Source organism: Trichoderma camerunense (assembly GCF_050948025.1).
Source record: "Trichoderma camerunense strain CBS 138272 chromosome Unknown V8C40scaffold_11, whole genome shotgun sequence".
NCBI classification, from domain to species: Eukaryota; Fungi; Ascomycota; class Sordariomycetes; order Hypocreales; family Hypocreaceae; genus Trichoderma; species Trichoderma camerunense.
In genome coordinates this window covers 1,281,802-1,297,438 of record NW_028145359.1, presented here as the reverse complement: position 1 = coordinate 1,297,438, position 15,637 = coordinate 1,281,802, and the positions used below count along the sequence as shown (strand labels likewise).

Sequence of the window (15,637 nt, the reverse complement as noted above, 5' to 3'; positions counted from 1 at the left end):
GAGTCCTGCTAGCTATATCTATCATACCTACCTATTCAATGATTACTTTTCAGCCAAATTCATGCGTGAAGTGTATGAACTGGAGCAGCGATCACTTTGAGGCTTCAAGTCATAAATATTGTCAATTCGAAATTATTACCGTGCATATTTGTATTCGGAGTAAATGATATGATTATAGGTGAGGACAGGTAAAGCCTTAGAACTCTGTCACCCCCGACTCAACATACTGAGCAACGTCCAGTGTTCTTGTCTTCCATCGGTAGTATTGCTGGGTCCACGGAAAAAAGAAGGTATTTTGTCCTTTTTCGTTCAAGTAATAGAAGGCTGGACCATATTCCGGACTGGTAGCTAGTTTGTTAAGCTCTGCTTGCAAGGACGTTGTCCATGCTTCTTCCATCTCTTGGCGGGGCTCTAGGGCATAGCAAGGGTTGATAATCGACTTTTGGTGAATAAGTCGGATAACCTTGCGATTAAAAGCTGCCTGCATCTCCAGCCCTCGGATCAAGCTTCCCCAAGGCGTTGTGGTATTAGGCCCATTCACAAAGATGAGATTGGGAAATGCAGATGTCATGGTCCCTGCGGTGATCGTCCAATTAGAGATTTTACTTAGTAACAGGAAGCAGTTTGTGTACTCACCGTATAATGCATCGGGAAAGTCTCTCCAGTGCTCGCTAAGAAGTTGACCATTACGGCCTATCGTAGGTACCGCTCCGCCCCAGCCCTGCATTTTGAACCCAGTTCCCCAGATAATAATATCTGCTTCGATATGCGATTGTTGCTCTTTTGTCTGAGATGCTGTAGATGACTGCCCATCTACTTCTGGTTCATCAATCTGTAACACAATATCGCTTGTATGTGGCGGTTTGGTGATAATACCAGCATCATCCACAGCAATAATGGGGTTGCTAATTAACTCAACATTGTCCTTTTGGAGAGTCTCGAAAAAGCCCGAGAGTGAGACCAGCGGCCTCTTGGACCCAAATCGTCCAGTGGGAGTCAATTGTTGGAGGAGAATAGGATCAGAAATCTGCCTTTTTAAATGCCGACGACAGTAACGCTCTGTGTTCTTGGCAATCCATGATTCAGGTCGAAAGGCGAAATATGCCCAGATTGCAAAGAGATTTGCAACCAGGAGTGCGTATAAAGCAAGAACACCAGGAACCCAGCGAAATACCCATTTAACCCAGGTTGGGTATTTGAAGTTGTTGAATGGATGGCAGTAGGTCATGCTTCGACAGAACACCTTGACCGATTTGGCTTGTGCTTGGATATATGGCAGCACTTGAACAGAGGTTGGTCCAGTGCCCACGTATGCAACGGTCTTGCCCGTGAAATCATAATGCATTGGCCACTCCGAGGCATGCCACATGTCGCCCTTGAAACGATCCATCCCAGGAAGTTGAGGTGTGGATATCCTGTTGTATGTTCCGGCAGCCTGAACTAAGACGCGACAAGTCCAACGTTTGTGCGTCCCAGATCTCCCGTCTAGTACATCCACAACCCATAATGACCGTTCTTCAGACCAAGTCGCGTGTGTAATGCTCTGGTTAAATGTAGTACAATCCGTAATGTTAAAATATTTTGCAAAGTTCTTATAGTACTGGACAAGTTCTGAGGCTGTGGGGAAAAGATAGTTCCAGTCTGGTAAACATATTGATGAGCTTATGTATTAAGGCAAAGATTTGACATGCTTAATTCAAATACCTGGATTTCGGTGCCAGCTGACCTGGTAAGTGCAACTGAATACGTCGCAAGCCGCGCCAGGGTAAGTTGCTGCTTTCCATACACCACCGTAGTCACTGTTTCGCTCAAGAATTTGTATATCTTGCAGTTGCAGGACTTTCTTTCGCAATAGCTCCGCTGCTTGGATGAGGCCGCCTGCACCAGCGCCAATAATAATGCAAAACTTATGAACTTCCGGTTCAGAGTCCATGATAATATGATAGCAAAGTGCAATAAGTTCGTTGTTTGTGTTGATGTTGTCTCTATTTGTCTCTATGGACCCAAGTACAGCTACAGATAGTGATTATTATATAGCCCTTTTGTTTGAGAAAGTGTTTGGAATCATTTTCTTGTTAGATGCCAAAGTATTCCAAAAATAACACGCTCAAACGCCGTTAGACGATAACTGACGTAGCTGAGCCATCAATTAGTACAAGAACCGTCATAGCCTCAAGAAAGGTACTTAGAACTCACAAATAAATGCGAGGTGACATAGGGTTGGCAAATTGTGTGTCTAACTCGTATTTTGCATTTCACTTCCTGCGCCTCATACATAGTTGATCGTATTCGTACTTAATCTCATTAACGAAAACGACCCGCGAAAGTAAGCTGTGAAAGTCAGCTGTGGGGAAGCCTGCCACGAAGCTACGAGTACTTTGGTATGACCCTAGTTCTGTACACAGCCACGCTGTTGCTGCAAAGTGCAGAAAGGACGACGGATAGATTAGTCTTCTTTCCGGAGGCGTCGCAACGAGTCGCTGGATACATAAATCCCATTGGTCTAAGAGTCACAAAATGCCTGGCCATATCGTGGCCCGAGGCAGGTTGAAACATGACTCTCTATTATACCCGCACTACGAGAGATGTAGGTGAGAACTTCGGGGTTCCGCGACCCTTCCCAGCTATAAATGTTGGTAGTGGTTGAAGTGTTGCGGATAAGTGTTGATATAGTGTGAATTTCAAGTAGGGTACGCTAAGTTTTTAACTAATACATGTGAATTGAACGAAATAAAAATGTGTAAAATAGACACACCATTGTTGCCGGTGAGAAAGAAACCGAACTAAGAGCTGGTGCATTGTGGAGGAACGTTAGCGACCTCCGCTGCGCGCGTGTAATTCTTAACCTGGTATTCCAGAATGACCTTTTCATGCAAAGACTTATGAGCAGCTGCTTTAGCCTTGGCAACATACTCTTGGTGAGTTGGATACAAAGCATTCAACTTGGAATCAGAAAATGGGTATGTGTTGCCAGAGAGACCGTTGTTAATGCCATTGTACCCGGCTACGGGCACGGCAAGTTCTGGAAGACGGATTCCACCCTTGGTATTACCATCGGCATCTCGAACGTAGTCCATCACTCCACTTGAATTGGTGGCCACCTCCATGTAAGGAAATGTAGGAGGATCATAGGTAGGATCACGGATCCAGAGAGAAACATGGCGATAGATTGCGTCAAGAGTAGGTTGCCAGTTGACGGTGCTGATATTAGTCGTGTCTGGAAGAGGACCAGGCATTCCACCTACTTCTCGTTGAGGGGCGAGCCAAATTAGGTCTCCGAGGTTTGCGTGAGATGCTCCAGTAACTTCCCATTCGCGGAACTTATGTGTGTTTGGCTGTCGAAGATAATTTTGAGCATAGTGCAACGACTCGGTTTCAGAATTCATCATGAAGACAGGGACTTTAAGATCGGTCCGGACTTTCGTAAAGACGGTGGGCCGGGAGTAGGGTGAGCAGGGACAGGACTGAAGTCAGAAGAAGCACCAGCACAAATGGCAGGAATGATGGCATCATATGAGGCATTCAATGGCTGGACACCATTTGTATAACCCAAAACTCGGGAACCGGATTGAGAAGCCCCAACAAGGATGACATGCTCAGGGATTTGACCTCCAGTGACATTGCCACTGCGCAGAACACTAGCAGCTTGACTGACAATATCATAGGAAATCGCATCGTCAGGAATGTTCAGCGTGCCATATCGCACTGGGTCCCATTGAATGAGACCTTGGGGATTCGTTGCTCCGCCTTCGATACCAGTAGCTTGGGCGTCAATACTAGCCCATATGTAGCCTGCTTCATAGACGCCTGGAAGATCGGTAGATGTAATATCGAAACCGCCGGAGACGTTGATCCACTCGACGAGAACATCGCCATTGAACCTTTTATGATCTAATGGGCGTCGGACGAGCAGACGGGTTTTGTATGAGGCAGTACTGTTGTAGGATAACGTCCAATGACCATCACTTGTCAAATTACCGATAACATTGTATCGGACAGCATCCCCGCTGAGAAAATATTCTTCTTCGACATAGCCTATAGAGGAGATATTTCCAGCATATGCGCTGAAAGGATGGCCTTTGGTTCCCGCTGTGATTGGGCCTTGGATTATCGGGGGTTTGTTGGCAGTGACTGTAATGGCGTGAAGCCCGATGAGGAGGCTAACGGGACTAAGCTTGCGGAGCATGATGTGCGTTGGCTTTTCTTTTCTTTTTTTTATGATTGCAAGTGTCGTTGATAACTTGTAGAAACTTTCTAATGAGCTGAGAGTGTCAAGTTTATATACCAGATTACTCACTTCTTTCTTCCTAAACACAGAGTCATTAGATCATGGTGTATGGCAGAAACTATCTACTGGAGGCCTGTCGTGCGACTGTCCCAAGAAGGAAATTATCACGACGAATAAAGTTGGAGTTACTTGTCGATCCGCCCCGCCACCAGGAGCTCTAGCGACCAAGACTTCCTGAAGCTATCCTAGGAGAAGTTGAGCTAGATGATGAATCAACAATTAGATAGGAGGCGAACTTGACCAAAACTGTTCAAGGGATGTTTTATCTAGCGCATTGGTGGTATACAAAACAGCGGTCTGAAAATGATTTCCCAGCCTATGTTGTAAAATATTTCTCTCTGATACAAGCTAGGCTGTGTCTATCGCGGGTTGCTAGGTATTGTAACTTCTTTGCCCTGTGCCATCTCCGTGAGCTTAATGGAGTTTCCTATGACTTAGGTTCACTTTTGGCCAAATCGCCAGCTTTGGCACTTCCAGAACACGATTTTCTCTCCGCATCTCTATAACCACTGTACTACCCGGGACAAAGCTTGGTTAGGCTACCCTCATAAAGATATACGATTCAGAGCTCTTGATCAAGCTGCCAATCAAGTTCCAAGATGACTAGATTCCATGGCAACCTAATGAGAATGCGGAGAATAGAACAGATAATACCCGTGGAAGTGTTAAGAAGCGAATTGTTCCGGTTCGCCAGTTGAGCATTACAGGTTCCGTCTACTCCCCTATTACCCCTAATTTGAGTATATTCAATGGCGTTAAAGCATTGCATTCATTTTACTAACTGCGCCTCTTTTGATTAGACTCCGGGCTTGCGTCATCTCAAGCTTATCCGTAGTTTATGTCTGGCGAGATACCCATCAGCTTTATGTCTCTCTTCTCTCATGAGAAAGCTTTCAGAATTTTGCTGCAGCATTTATAGATGAATGTCTCTTCAGTTGACTGCTATGGTATCAATTCCGCTATGTATTACTTCTCTAGCTATATGCAGATGCACTTACACACCGCTGCCGGACCGCCTTGGCACATCAATTACAATATGAAAGGTGTGGTGCACATAGGCAGTGCTTTCATATTCCCTTTCGTGGACTAGCTGTTGTAATCCATTACCAAAATTATAATGCTCGGATAATGTCCTACGTAGTTTTCTAAATTAAGAGAGCACATATGCCCATTTCTTCCATGGCCGTTTTGCAATCAGCGACACCATTCTGCTGGAGTTCCCAGCACTTCCTCATTACCCTGAGAACCGTAGAACAATTCCCAAACCTGCCGTGATCGGCTAACATTTCTTTCATGCAGCCTTCAAAAGATTGCTGTACTGTTGGCTGTGCCATACATCCTGTGACACATATTGCCCACACAATACCATTCGCAGGACAAGACTTCGGTCGAGTACGAAGTGTTGCAATAGTTCTTGAAACAGCACTTTGTATTTCCGGAAGTTTCGGCAGAGGTCCAGATATGATGGTATGTAACAGTACTAGTGCTGCGAGAGCAAACATACGAGATACCCACAAGATATTCATCTCTTTATCTGTGAGACCCTAAGTAAATATGTCAACATCTTGCACAAGAGCATAGGGGCGACTAAATTTACCTTTTCATTTATCTCTAACTGTGCAAGACCGCTTTCGATGGTAGTCTCAATTCGTTGGCCCTTGACTCCTAGGTCGCGAGTACTAAGCAATCCAGTTTTTATACTGTTGTCCTTCCATTGTTTCAGGTTGGCCAAATCACCAATCAATGTCATGATCCAGTTTTGACAGCCCATGACAGCCGCTGTGTCCAATCCAGGGATACTGAGCCATTGACTATAAGGGAGCGCTGGTACTTTGCTGGTTGAGACACATGAGAGGATGTCGAACCAGAGGGCCGCAGTAATGAGAAATTGTAGGCCGTCACGGTCTTTGTTTTCCGTGAAATTAAGATGATTGTGCATTTGGTCCCGTTGAGAGTCATCACGAGAGTGTCCTGGCGCGAAGATATCTTGTGTTGTGAGCTGGCTTAATGTAGAAGTCAGCGCATTCAGATGCAACTGCCAGTCATGCTCGCCACCTCGAAATACCTACAAGACGTTTAGTAGCGATAAAGCGTGAGCAAGAGCGTATATACTAACCTCAAATGTAATAAGCATTATGCCAGATGACAAAAACTCCGTCATTTGCCCTGCATCGTTGAATAGTTGTTCTTCTTTGCAGCTCATAAATGCACAAAGCTCTCTCAATGCCCTGGAGTGGCGGTCAAACGCTATGCATTGCTGGCAATATTCCTCCTCTCGGCCGAGTAATACACTCTGGTGAAGTGAGGACAAACTCAGGATGGCGTGATAAAGGGGGCCTTGTTGGATCAGTAGCGAAAGCAGCCAGCCTCGATTTCCTGACCTAGAGGCGTATGAGTGGTAAGGGAACTGCCAGGAGAATACTTGGTCCAAGTAATGCATCAGCAAACTAGCATCGTGTGAGTCGATCCATGGCATCCGCCTCGGCTCTTGCCTTGCCAACTCTATGTGCGTTGATTGAGTGCTGTTAGCACTTCCGGAACTGGACTCATTGTTTGGTGAGATTGATGCGTAATCTCTGCTGTCTAGCCCAGAATCAGGGAAATTGCTGCCGTGATGCGGGGATATCGATCCACTGAGCACCCAATCCTGCTCTTCGTGAGCCGGCACTGCCTGCAGCCGTGGTGCAACATCGCGTCGGTTGTGGCGAGCTCTATTCTGAATTCTCCTTAGGCTACGGAAATTCTCTTTGACTGCTCTTTTGATCCTTAGTTTCTCTTTCTCTTCTTCAGCGGCGCCATCCATCCACTCCGGCTTCTGCCCGTAGCCGTGACATTGGACGTTCCGGTCGGTGCATTCTTTGCAGGTGGGGGTTCTCGAATCACATTTCCGGTGTCGAACTCGGCATGTCCAACAGCCCGAGGGGCGAATGCCCATACTGAGAGAGTGCCTTTTCTATAGACTTTTGTGAAGCGATGTGATGTGAGTGAGATGGTTGATGCTGGTGACTCCAATGATGAGCTTGAGCAGCCTAGACGGTCGCTTTAGGGGCAGAATGCATAATGCCGACAGCGGCTTCGGCGACCGGCGATGGCGCGGGGTGGATTTCGTTCAGTAATTGGGGTACACGCGCTGTACCCTTTAGATCTTCTTGCGTACTCACTCGTACGGAGTGTTGTGTCGAGAAGGCTTCTTTGGCCCTTCCGCTGTAACAACTCCGCCACCCCCCCTGCCATGAATGGTATGTCTAATAACTCGCCCATTGTGGTTCAACCTGCTCATCTTTAGCAGCACCCACGTGATAGTAATCCAATGTCCAATGCCAACAGTCAGTAGGATAGCATTGATGCCCAAGTGCCCAAGGCACAGCGAAGAACCCCACCAACGTCTCTGGGATTACCTTTATCGAGTGCTGCAAACTTAATATGGTGGAGAGGAGCAGGGATTTTTTACCTTCTTTTTTCACTGTTCATAATACACTCTGCCATTGGCCTCATACCTTGCAATACCAGATCAGATTGTGGTAGAACAAGAAGGTGCTGCCAAAATGTTAACCCCTGCACTCAAAAGCATTTACCAAAAGTACAAGGCGGATACAGACTTCGTGGCCGAGTGGTTGGCCGTTACCGCCAAAACCAATGGCTATGAAGTCGCCACTGCCACCCCGGCAGCCACTGGGGGCAGGCTCAAAGGAAAAGCTCGAAAGTTGGCCAAGGCCGGAGCAGCAAAGGCATCTCAAACGGCAACGGCTGGGGTGTCCTCTGGCAGTCCGGGGAATGGCACAGCTGCCCCCAAATTCACCCACCTTATCAAGATCAAAGACTTTGAGGCCCTGGCAACCTTTGTCTCCAAAGTCAATGATCTCAAGATCCCCAAGGACTTCGTTTTTGCACTTGATCGTGTGATAGTTGGTCAGTTACTCATTTTATCAGGCCAGAATAGAACTGACAGCGGCTACAATAGCGCGAAAGGGATTCGCAGACCGTCTCACCTCCAGTGGGCTGAAAGTAAACTCACTCTCCGAAGGTCGTCATTCTTTCTTCGTTGAGGTACTGGAAAAAGTTCGTCACATCTTGAAACCATTGATAGGAACTACCAAACCCGACAGCGAAGAGACAACCAAAGCGGACATCAAGCCAGACGGAGTGGCAAATAATATCTTTAGTGTTTTGGAAGTGTACCACACATCTACAGAGTTCCAAAATGCTCCAGATGTTGTTCCAGCACCTGCCACTGAAGTCAAATATGTTGCAGAACAAGAAGACACCTTTATGGATGTCATTTTTGCATTTACGGCGCTTTTGGATGATTATCATCGCCTCAGGGCCGAGATCAAGTCTCTGTGGACCGACTACGTTTCTGGAAACCTTGATCTAGCGGCTGTTTCTGTTGCGACCAACGCGGCCTTTGAAATGGCCCGTAATATGGAAGAGGATGTAGAATCACTGCTCGGCAAAGAAGGAGGCGGTTCCTTTGTTGCTAATCGATACTTTGAGGCCCTATGCACGGTATTCGGCATTGAAATGAATGCCAAGAAGCAGCCGAGGGATCCTTACAACCTGGATGCATACGATTTGGCGGACATGTGCATGATGAATAGCCTGACACTGCTTGTCAGCTACGTACAATCCACTGGCCGATCTGAAATGCATCTCCAATCTTACAACGGCAGCTTTGGCTGGTACGATGAAACAGTGGGCGACTCTGCGCAGACGCGTCGACAAAAATGGAAGCAAGATATGACGGCAATGCTTGAGTTTATGCCGGACGTGAGCTTTCTGGCATCGAAAATCGACTGTTCAACTATAGTGGATGAGATTACCCGCGGAATGGCATACTTGGCCAACGACAGGACAAAAGACCCGCCGTTCTGGCTAGCCTGGGCCACTCAGATCTACCTGGATATTTTGCAGTCTCTTGGCCAGGACTGTGATCGTGGGTATCGGGAAATGCAACAAGAATGTCTCAACATTAAACATTCCCTGCTCGATATTGACGCTTCATCCAAAGAACGATCCAAAGTTCTCCATGCTGCCTGCATATGGGACAATGATCCAATGTGGATGGCTCGTAAACTGATGTTAGACCTCGGTTTGTTTCCAAACGACATTGCACCACCCTTCAAGTGTCTCCGTCGGAACCCTATATATTGCGGTCTTTTAATACACAATATGCGTTCAAATCTACATTCTTCCGGTACGCAGTTTGCTGCAACGCCTGGGGCGCTTCTGGGGGTAACGCAGCTGTATCATGCACTTCGACAGGAGAAGATGCTAGCCGAGGATCTTGAGTGGGAAGACCTGGAGACGCTGCGGAAATTACAGGGCAATCCGTCATTTTTTGTTGGCGACCTACCGACAAATCGTGAAGCTTACTTCAAGAACTATTGCCTCAGCATTGGAACGTCTGTTACCAACTGGGCGCCCAACAGACGGAAAAGCAAGCTGAAGATAAACAGCGCCAACAGACGGAATTTGAAGTATACAGGATACGTATCGTTATCAACTAACCATCGCCTTGAACATCCTGGGGCACGTCAGGCGTGGTCACCATCCGCGGTCGAGGCGGTTTTAAATGAGGGTGTTCGCAAGCAGTATACGGATAGCAGAGAGCATTTCCAGGCTGAGTTCAAGGATGTCGTGGAAAAAGAAAGAGTATGTACTTCTTTTCCTTCAATTTGAACCGTTCAATTAGTTTCCCGAGATATAATCCCTTTCAGAATTTTTACTGATACAGAAGCTAGCTGGAACTTGCCAAGCTTTTCCCTCCCGGCATCATACGGAAGCTTGCCTTAGCTATCCAAAACGAAATTCCGGGCATCTCTTTTAATTATTTCACCATGCACAATGAGGCATGGAAGTTCCTTGGAAGGCTACAGGAAGGTTTTGGTCAAGTCCTAGGCCCGAATGTTTTGTCAAAAAATCCAGATGAACTGCCGTTCGCGGCTGGCCTTGCTCTTGCAGCTGCTGCAGGTCAGATGAGTCCTCAAGGGGACAAAAAAGTAGAGAAGTCGGATGTATTAATGCATGTTGCCGCGGATGTCTTGCAACAGTTTCTTCGGGAGGGACAAGGAAGTGTTATAAAAGAGGCTTCGGCCAAAAAGGTTCAGCCGGAAGATGTGGAGAGCCTGGAAATTGGGGACATTGATCCATGGGGAATTGAAAAGCTTAAGAAAGCTTATCGTTTTTAGATACTGCTCGATCCCTACGACTAGACCGATTATATTCACTGAGCGTATGACGTATGTGTCATAGCGATGAGATATATATCATGGTTAACCTGTATGTGCGCATATAAGCAGGACATACATCATTTCACCATGGCGTATCATTGTACCTTTCAAGTATTATAATTGTGTTATTCTGGCCTTTGGTCCCTAGTTGGCTGATCTGCTACATTATCTTGGTCAAGTCAAAGTCAAACGACGAGGCCAAGGTTTTGGAGTCGTGCCAATTATTATGATGAATCGCAAAATTTTCTCTATAATCATGTATTTTCGTCTTCTATTTTTATTTTTCAGCAATCAGTTATTTGTCTAGTTGTCAGCATCTCGCAGTGCCTTTGAAATCGCATCCATTCCACCAAGAAGTTCCTCCCTTGTCGGCCAGCCAAAACCCAAGCGAAAATGCGTATCAGGCATCTCAAACCAGTGTCCCGGGCCAACGTATGTCTTGTACTTCTTCAACAATCTGTCATAGAATGCATCCGTGCCGCCTACCGGCTGTTTCTTCATGCGAGGGAAGCAAACCACGCCGCCCACTGGCTCCACCCACTCCAAGAGTTCCTCTTTCTCAATCCATGACCGAACCATCTGCAGGCGAATTGCCATCTCCTCATTTGTAGCAGAAAGAATGGTTTCTCTTTTCAAGAGCAGCTGCGTCGCAATCCATTCGTTAATAACGCTGCCACTGATGCTTAGCTGCTCCTTGGCGGCCAAAAACGTTTCCTGGAGCTTCTTATTCTGGGTTATGACCCAGCCAAGTCGGATTCCCGGCACGCCATATGATTTTGATAGAGAGCAGACGCTCAAGACGTGGTCACCGAGCGAGGCTGCGACGGGGAGTTGCCGACCGTACTTGACGTCCCTGTAGGTCTCATCAACGAGAAGCAAACAGTTCTTCTGCTTGGTGATTGCAACAAGGCGATCTAGAGATTCCCTAGACAGCAGCGTCCCGGTTGGGTTATGCGGGCAAGTGATGGAGACAATCTTGGTCTTTGGTGTGATGGCTTGTTCGATGAAAGAGAGATCTGGTTCGAAGCTTGATTCAAATTTGAGATCCACGAAGGTGATGTCGCAGCCGATTGCCCTCGGTGTTTCCAGATTCGTTGCATAATTTGGTCGGACCACAACAATATGATCCTGTGCGGACAGTTGAGATGTTGAGATGATAAAGAGAGCTCCGGCCGCACCACCAGTTATCAGCACGTCATCTGCGCTCAGGCCAGCGTCGGCAGCAATGGCTGCTCGCAGCTCGGTACTCCCCTTATGCTCATTATAGAGGAGAGTAAGATCGGGAATGGTTAATCCAAGAGAGCCTAAGGAATGGTCCGCGATAGAGCTCTCTGAGAGATTGAACTTGATCTTATCGTAGCCATATTCTTCTGGCGATTCAATCTCAATGGGCATCCGTGCATACTTCATTTTGGGATGAGGTTAGTATGTGTGACGAGAACAAAGGCTAAAGATGTAATGGAAAATGGGAGTGCTAGAGGCTTGTAAGGTCGTGAAGCACCAAATCTACATGTCGAATCTTCCTACCAATATATAGGGTACGGCGCCGGGATAGTTACTTATATGTCAAGGCAACCGACTGGGAGTTTTCATAACTCAGCTAGCGCGGGTTCCCTCAGCCACGCATGTAGAAGTGAAGAAGCGGGTCGACTTTCCTTCCTAGCCATACCTATGAGATGAGAATCTGCGGCATTTCATTGTGTTAATTGGCAACTATTTGCTTAGCATTCGGCTTCAATCGCATAAATGTGGCCTGGCAAGCCTGTGTCTCCATGGCATGCGGTCGTGGCGCGGGGTAATGTGTGGCTACATCCATTCCTCTATATCAGTAAGTTCTCGTCCTACGCCGTAGCAGACTACATGTATGGGGACGATTTGTTAACTACGGCACTCAGGAACGAGTTAAGGTCCGTTGGAAAGAGTGGAGTTTCGGCGCTCGAGTCAATCAACAATGTATTGACTCTGCACCGAGCTCCGATTGCTGGGCGAGCATCCTACTTCTCCCATTCCGCAGCCCAAACCAAGGTTGCCACCACAGCAGATTAGAGGCGGCTTTAGTGTACAATACAGTGATTCGGCAATCAAGCTGTCACTGGAATTCTGTACGCTAGTAAGGACAGTGAGGCGCCCAGCTTATGTGAACCTGCCAATGGCCTGGGCCGTCAAAGACCGCTTGGCGCAAGCCACGCAAGAATTAGAATAGGATGGCTTTGTAAAAGGGGAAAGTCGAGCCGCTCAAGTGGGACTTGGGAAATCTACCCACGGCTTCGGCTCGACTTTCCTTTCCCAGCGTCAACATGGGAGATGGTAGTGTCTGTTCCACTCCTTAATACCTTGTCTCCTACGAACTTTGGCTTATGAGATGCATCTCCTATATCGCAACAGCTTAATGAAACCGGCCGATAATTCGCAAAGGAACAATGCATCCCAAAAAGGCCGCCGGAGCCTTCTGGGCTGCCTTACATGCCGCGCACGGCATGTTAAGTGCACATTGGAGCAACCCGCATGCAGTAATTGTCTAAGATTATCCATCATATGCGACGGATACAGGCCCCAGCTTAAGTGGTTGGTCTATGGCAGCCAGGATGGGGAAAATGTCGTTATTCTCCATGGAAACGAGCGGACCGCCAACAAGAGCGTGAGCAGAAGAGAAATTTTTAGCTGTAAGCATGATATCTGTTTCCCTTAGAGTTACGTCAATCATGCCATTGCCTTACGCGTGCCAATCTCATAACACTTTCTAATTCGCTGAATCTGCAGTGTCCGAGAGGAGATGCATGTCACAGAGTTTGGTCGATAGCGTGAGAGAGGATCGCTATACAGATGTCATTCAGTCCATAGATGTGATATTAAAGGATCTGGAGAGACAATCATTTCTGTATATATCGTCAAGGGATGGCCGAAAGCACAAAAGTGCTTCAGGCCGATTCTGCGGCCCATTTGGTGTACTTCAACTTGAGACTAGTTCATAGCCAGATCTCTCAGGGACGGCCATGGTATTGGGGGGGGAGTAAACATGGAGATACACAATTTGGCTTGTCATTTACGTAAAAGTCTTATGGATATTATATCAAATACATATTATCTCGCCCACATTGTTCACCCAACTCCGAATCCGTATCACGCGATTGGCCGCAGAAGAGGATATCCGATGGAGATTGACAGTTTCATCACCCACCCACTTGAAGTAACATATTCCGTTGTTGATGTACATTAGATTTGGTACTATTAACAAACATCGAGCTGGGGTTTGGTCATTTAAACGCAGAAACTAGATAAAGAGCAGATACCAATTGCACTCAAATGCATACTGAGGTTACATAATAGCACATAGTCTGCATTTATACGTTCTGTAATCTTTAAGGATCCCTCTTACATGATATCTGTCGATTATAGGATTCTGTACTTAGCCCGTTGGGCTCGAGCATTGCCAGCCTACTAAACTCGGTGAATCGATGTACCCTTCGACTAGAGTCTTGAAGCCGGCATAGAGCCCTAGGACGCAGGTCACCAGGGAGCCCACATATATCACTCCATCAAATATGTTCCACCACAGTTCCTTTCTCAGTCCTCGAATCCAACGCTTAAGGCCATGATCTACCCGCTCCACTCGGCGATGTAAAGGATCATAAACCTCTTCCGGCAAAGCTGAGTCCCTTTGAGCTCTGAACCCAAGTGCCAAGAAAACCGGAAAGGTATATGTGAATTGCAGAAGCGCTCCAGCTCCAACGAGAACCGTCCAGGATGTTATTTGTGGTACAGACAATGCGACAACCCAGGCAAGCATCCAGTAGACAGGAACAAAAAAGGCCCAGATCCACTTCCCAGATGCACTGTTCAGATCAGGAATCCTAAAGAAGTGGCGGCCAACACTGTTGTATAAGACTTTCATACCAATGTTGGCATATAGAACTGCGGCAATGACGTTGGTCAAAAGTTCAATAATGTTGCAGACTGTTTGCCAATTGTATGGAGAAATTCCCTGATAGGAATTGATGTATGCGTACTGTCCCTGCCTGTTGTATCGTTAGTATATATGAAGAGTGAAGAAGGTGAAAGCGTCTCACATCACATAGCAGTAAATGCCATACACCATGTAACATAAGAAGATGAGAAGATCAGCACATAAAAGACCTTTCCAAAAGTCCATTGGTCGTCGCATTTCAGCCATTAGCTCGACAAACATGGTTGCACCACCAAACGAGAATACAGCATTCATCAAGCCGTTCACATTATCCACTAATGTGAGTCCTGGTGGTGCAGTAATGGAAACCGAAACGGGATCGGGAGCTTGAATATTGAATTCGGGGTGAGTTGTAGCATAGAGAATGTAGTTTGGCGGACTATGAGCCATGACGCCCATTCTATAGATAGGTAAGTAAATTTACGATAGAGGTAACAGGATCATCAAAGAGACAGCAGACTTACGTTGCGAAGATCACAAACAAGTTCAGAAACACACTCACGGACCCTACCCAGCCCAAGTTTTTGAGAGTTCGGATCTGTCCTATAACGCAACCAGCCAGCGCGCTGATCAAAACAGATATTATGAAGCATAATTTGTTTTGTGACAACTGACTTATGGACTGGCCGTTTGTGATCATGATAACCATGACGGTGAGAAAGAACTGAAATGACTGCAAAATATTGCACACATGCTGAAACCACGGTCCGTATATACGCAAAGCCAGGTCGCTGTACCCTCTTAGGGGGTGTTCGTCGCTGTCAAGTTGGAGAAATAAGCGCCACAGCAAAAATCCGCTGTATCCGGCTAAAGCACCAAAGACAGTGTACAGGACGACGCCTGGAGCAAGGCCCATCTGGGAGAAGGCGTAACCAGTCGAAAAAGGTCCCAGCACATCGGTTGTAATCAAGTAGAAGATGGATACCCTGGCGGCCATTAGCAATGACTTTTGTTGTAGTCGAGTATCGTGTAGTTGCTATCCGACTTACCATGTAGCAGTTCTGGCCGCCCTAGAAGCCTGGGTCCATTCGCCCTCAGAAATATCTAGTGGTACAAATGCTTCTGGTGTAGATTTCTTCTTTGATTCGACCCGCGATAAATGCTCCACCTCTCCGCAATTGAGGGGAGCCATGCCTCCCCCAGATTCTTTGACGG

General features: G+C 46.8%; 7 protein-coding genes across 7 annotated transcripts; 2 read left to right on the top strand and 5 right to left on the bottom strand.

Moving 5' to 3' along the window:
- Positions 1-196: 196 nt before the first annotated feature.
- On the bottom strand, positions 197-1,933 carry V8C40DRAFT_275591 (flavin-containing monooxygenase; the record flags this gene model as incomplete). Its single annotated transcript, XM_083220737.1, has 2 exons — positions 197-1,641; positions 1,705-1,933. The coding sequence occupies 2 exons, from the start codon at positions 1,931-1,933 to the stop codon at positions 197-199; spliced, it is 1,674 nt and encodes a 557-aa protein (XP_083072303.1).
- An 850-nt stretch (positions 1,934-2,783) lies between these two features.
- V8C40DRAFT_275590 (uncharacterized protein) lies at positions 2,784-4,186 on the bottom strand (the record flags this gene model as incomplete). The annotated part of the gene is made up of 2 exons (XM_083220736.1): positions 2,784-3,418; positions 3,466-4,186. 2 exons carry the CDS (start codon positions 4,184-4,186, stop codon positions 2,784-2,786), a joined length of 1,356 nt encoding a protein of 451 aa, XP_083072302.1.
- A 1,041-nt stretch (positions 4,187-5,227) lies between these two features.
- Positions 5,228-7,691, bottom strand: V8C40DRAFT_280251 (Zn(II)2Cys6 transcription factor). Its single transcript, XM_083221372.1, has 3 exons — positions 6,405-7,691; positions 5,886-6,353; positions 5,228-5,832 (listed from the first exon to the last, which is right to left on the bottom strand). The coding sequence occupies exons 1-3, from the start codon at positions 7,221-7,223 to the stop codon at positions 5,434-5,436; spliced, it is 1,686 nt and encodes a 561-aa protein (XP_083072301.1). The 5' UTR covers positions 7,224-7,691; the 3' UTR covers positions 5,228-5,433.
- On the top strand, positions 7,440-10,824 carry V8C40DRAFT_248479 (uncharacterized protein). Its single transcript, XM_083216550.1, has 4 exons — positions 7,440-7,527; positions 7,623-8,197; positions 8,250-9,940; positions 10,030-10,824. The coding sequence occupies exons 2-4, from the start codon at positions 7,834-7,836 to the stop codon at positions 10,474-10,476; spliced, it is 2,502 nt and encodes an 833-aa protein (XP_083072300.1). The 5' UTR covers positions 7,440-7,527; positions 7,623-7,833; the 3' UTR covers positions 10,477-10,824.
- V8C40DRAFT_248477 (pyridoxal phosphate-dependent transferase) lies at positions 10,767-12,203 on the bottom strand. Its single transcript, XM_083216549.1, has one exon. It carries the CDS (start codon positions 11,926-11,928, stop codon positions 10,822-10,824), a length of 1,107 nt encoding a protein of 368 aa, XP_083072299.1. The 5' UTR covers positions 11,929-12,203; the 3' UTR covers positions 10,767-10,821.
- A 585-nt stretch (positions 12,204-12,788) lies between these two features.
- Positions 12,789-13,610, top strand: V8C40DRAFT_38828 (Zn(II)2Cys6 transcription factor domain-containing protein). Its single transcript, XM_083222927.1, has 2 exons — positions 12,789-13,181; positions 13,279-13,610. The coding sequence occupies exons 1-2, from the start codon at positions 12,881-12,883 to the stop codon at positions 13,488-13,490; spliced, it is 513 nt and encodes a 170-aa protein (XP_083072298.1). The 5' UTR covers positions 12,789-12,880; the 3' UTR covers positions 13,491-13,610.
- Positions 13,611-13,924: 314 nt separating this feature from the next.
- V8C40DRAFT_275586 (transmembrane amino acid transporter domain-containing protein) lies at positions 13,925-15,614 on the bottom strand (the record flags this gene model as incomplete). The annotated part of the gene is made up of 4 exons (XM_083220735.1): positions 13,925-14,534; positions 14,586-14,882; positions 14,947-15,408; positions 15,472-15,614. 4 exons carry the CDS (start codon positions 15,612-15,614, stop codon positions 13,925-13,927), a joined length of 1,512 nt encoding a protein of 503 aa, XP_083072297.1.
- Between the last annotated feature and the right edge of the window lie 23 nt (positions 15,615-15,637).

Coding starts and splice junctions, on each gene's coding strand:
- V8C40DRAFT_248477 (XM_083216549.1), bottom strand. CDS start 11,928: ATGAAGTATGCACGGATGCCCATTGAGATTGAATCGCCAGAAGAATAT.
- V8C40DRAFT_38828 (XM_083222927.1), top strand. CDS start 12,881: ATGCATCTCCTATATCGCAACAGCTTAATGAAACCGGCCGATAATTCG. Junction 13,182..13,278: donor CAGAAGAGAAATTTTTAGCT/GTAAGCATGATA, acceptor CTGAATCTGCAG/TGTCCGAGAGGAGATGCATG.
- V8C40DRAFT_248479 (XM_083216550.1), top strand. CDS start 7,834: ATGTTAACCCCTGCACTCAAAAGCATTTACCAAAAGTACAAGGCGGAT. Junction 8,198..8,249: donor ACTTGATCGTGTGATAGTTG/GTCAGTTACTCA, acceptor CGGCTACAATAG/CGCGAAAGGGATTCGCAGAC. Junction 9,941..10,029: donor ATGTCGTGGAAAAAGAAAGA/GTATGTACTTCT, acceptor TACAGAAGCTAG/CTGGAACTTGCCAAGCTTTT.
- V8C40DRAFT_280251 (XM_083221372.1), bottom strand. CDS start 7,223: ATGGGCATTCGCCCCTCGGGCTGTTGGACATGCCGAGTTCGACACCGG. Junction 6,354..6,404: donor TAATGCTTATTACATTTGAG/GTTAGTATATAC, acceptor AACGTCTTGTAG/GTATTTCGAGGTGGCGAGCA. Junction 5,833..5,885: donor AGTTAGAGATAAATGAAAAG/GTAAATTTAGTC, acceptor ATATTTACTTAG/GGTCTCACAGATAAAGAGAT.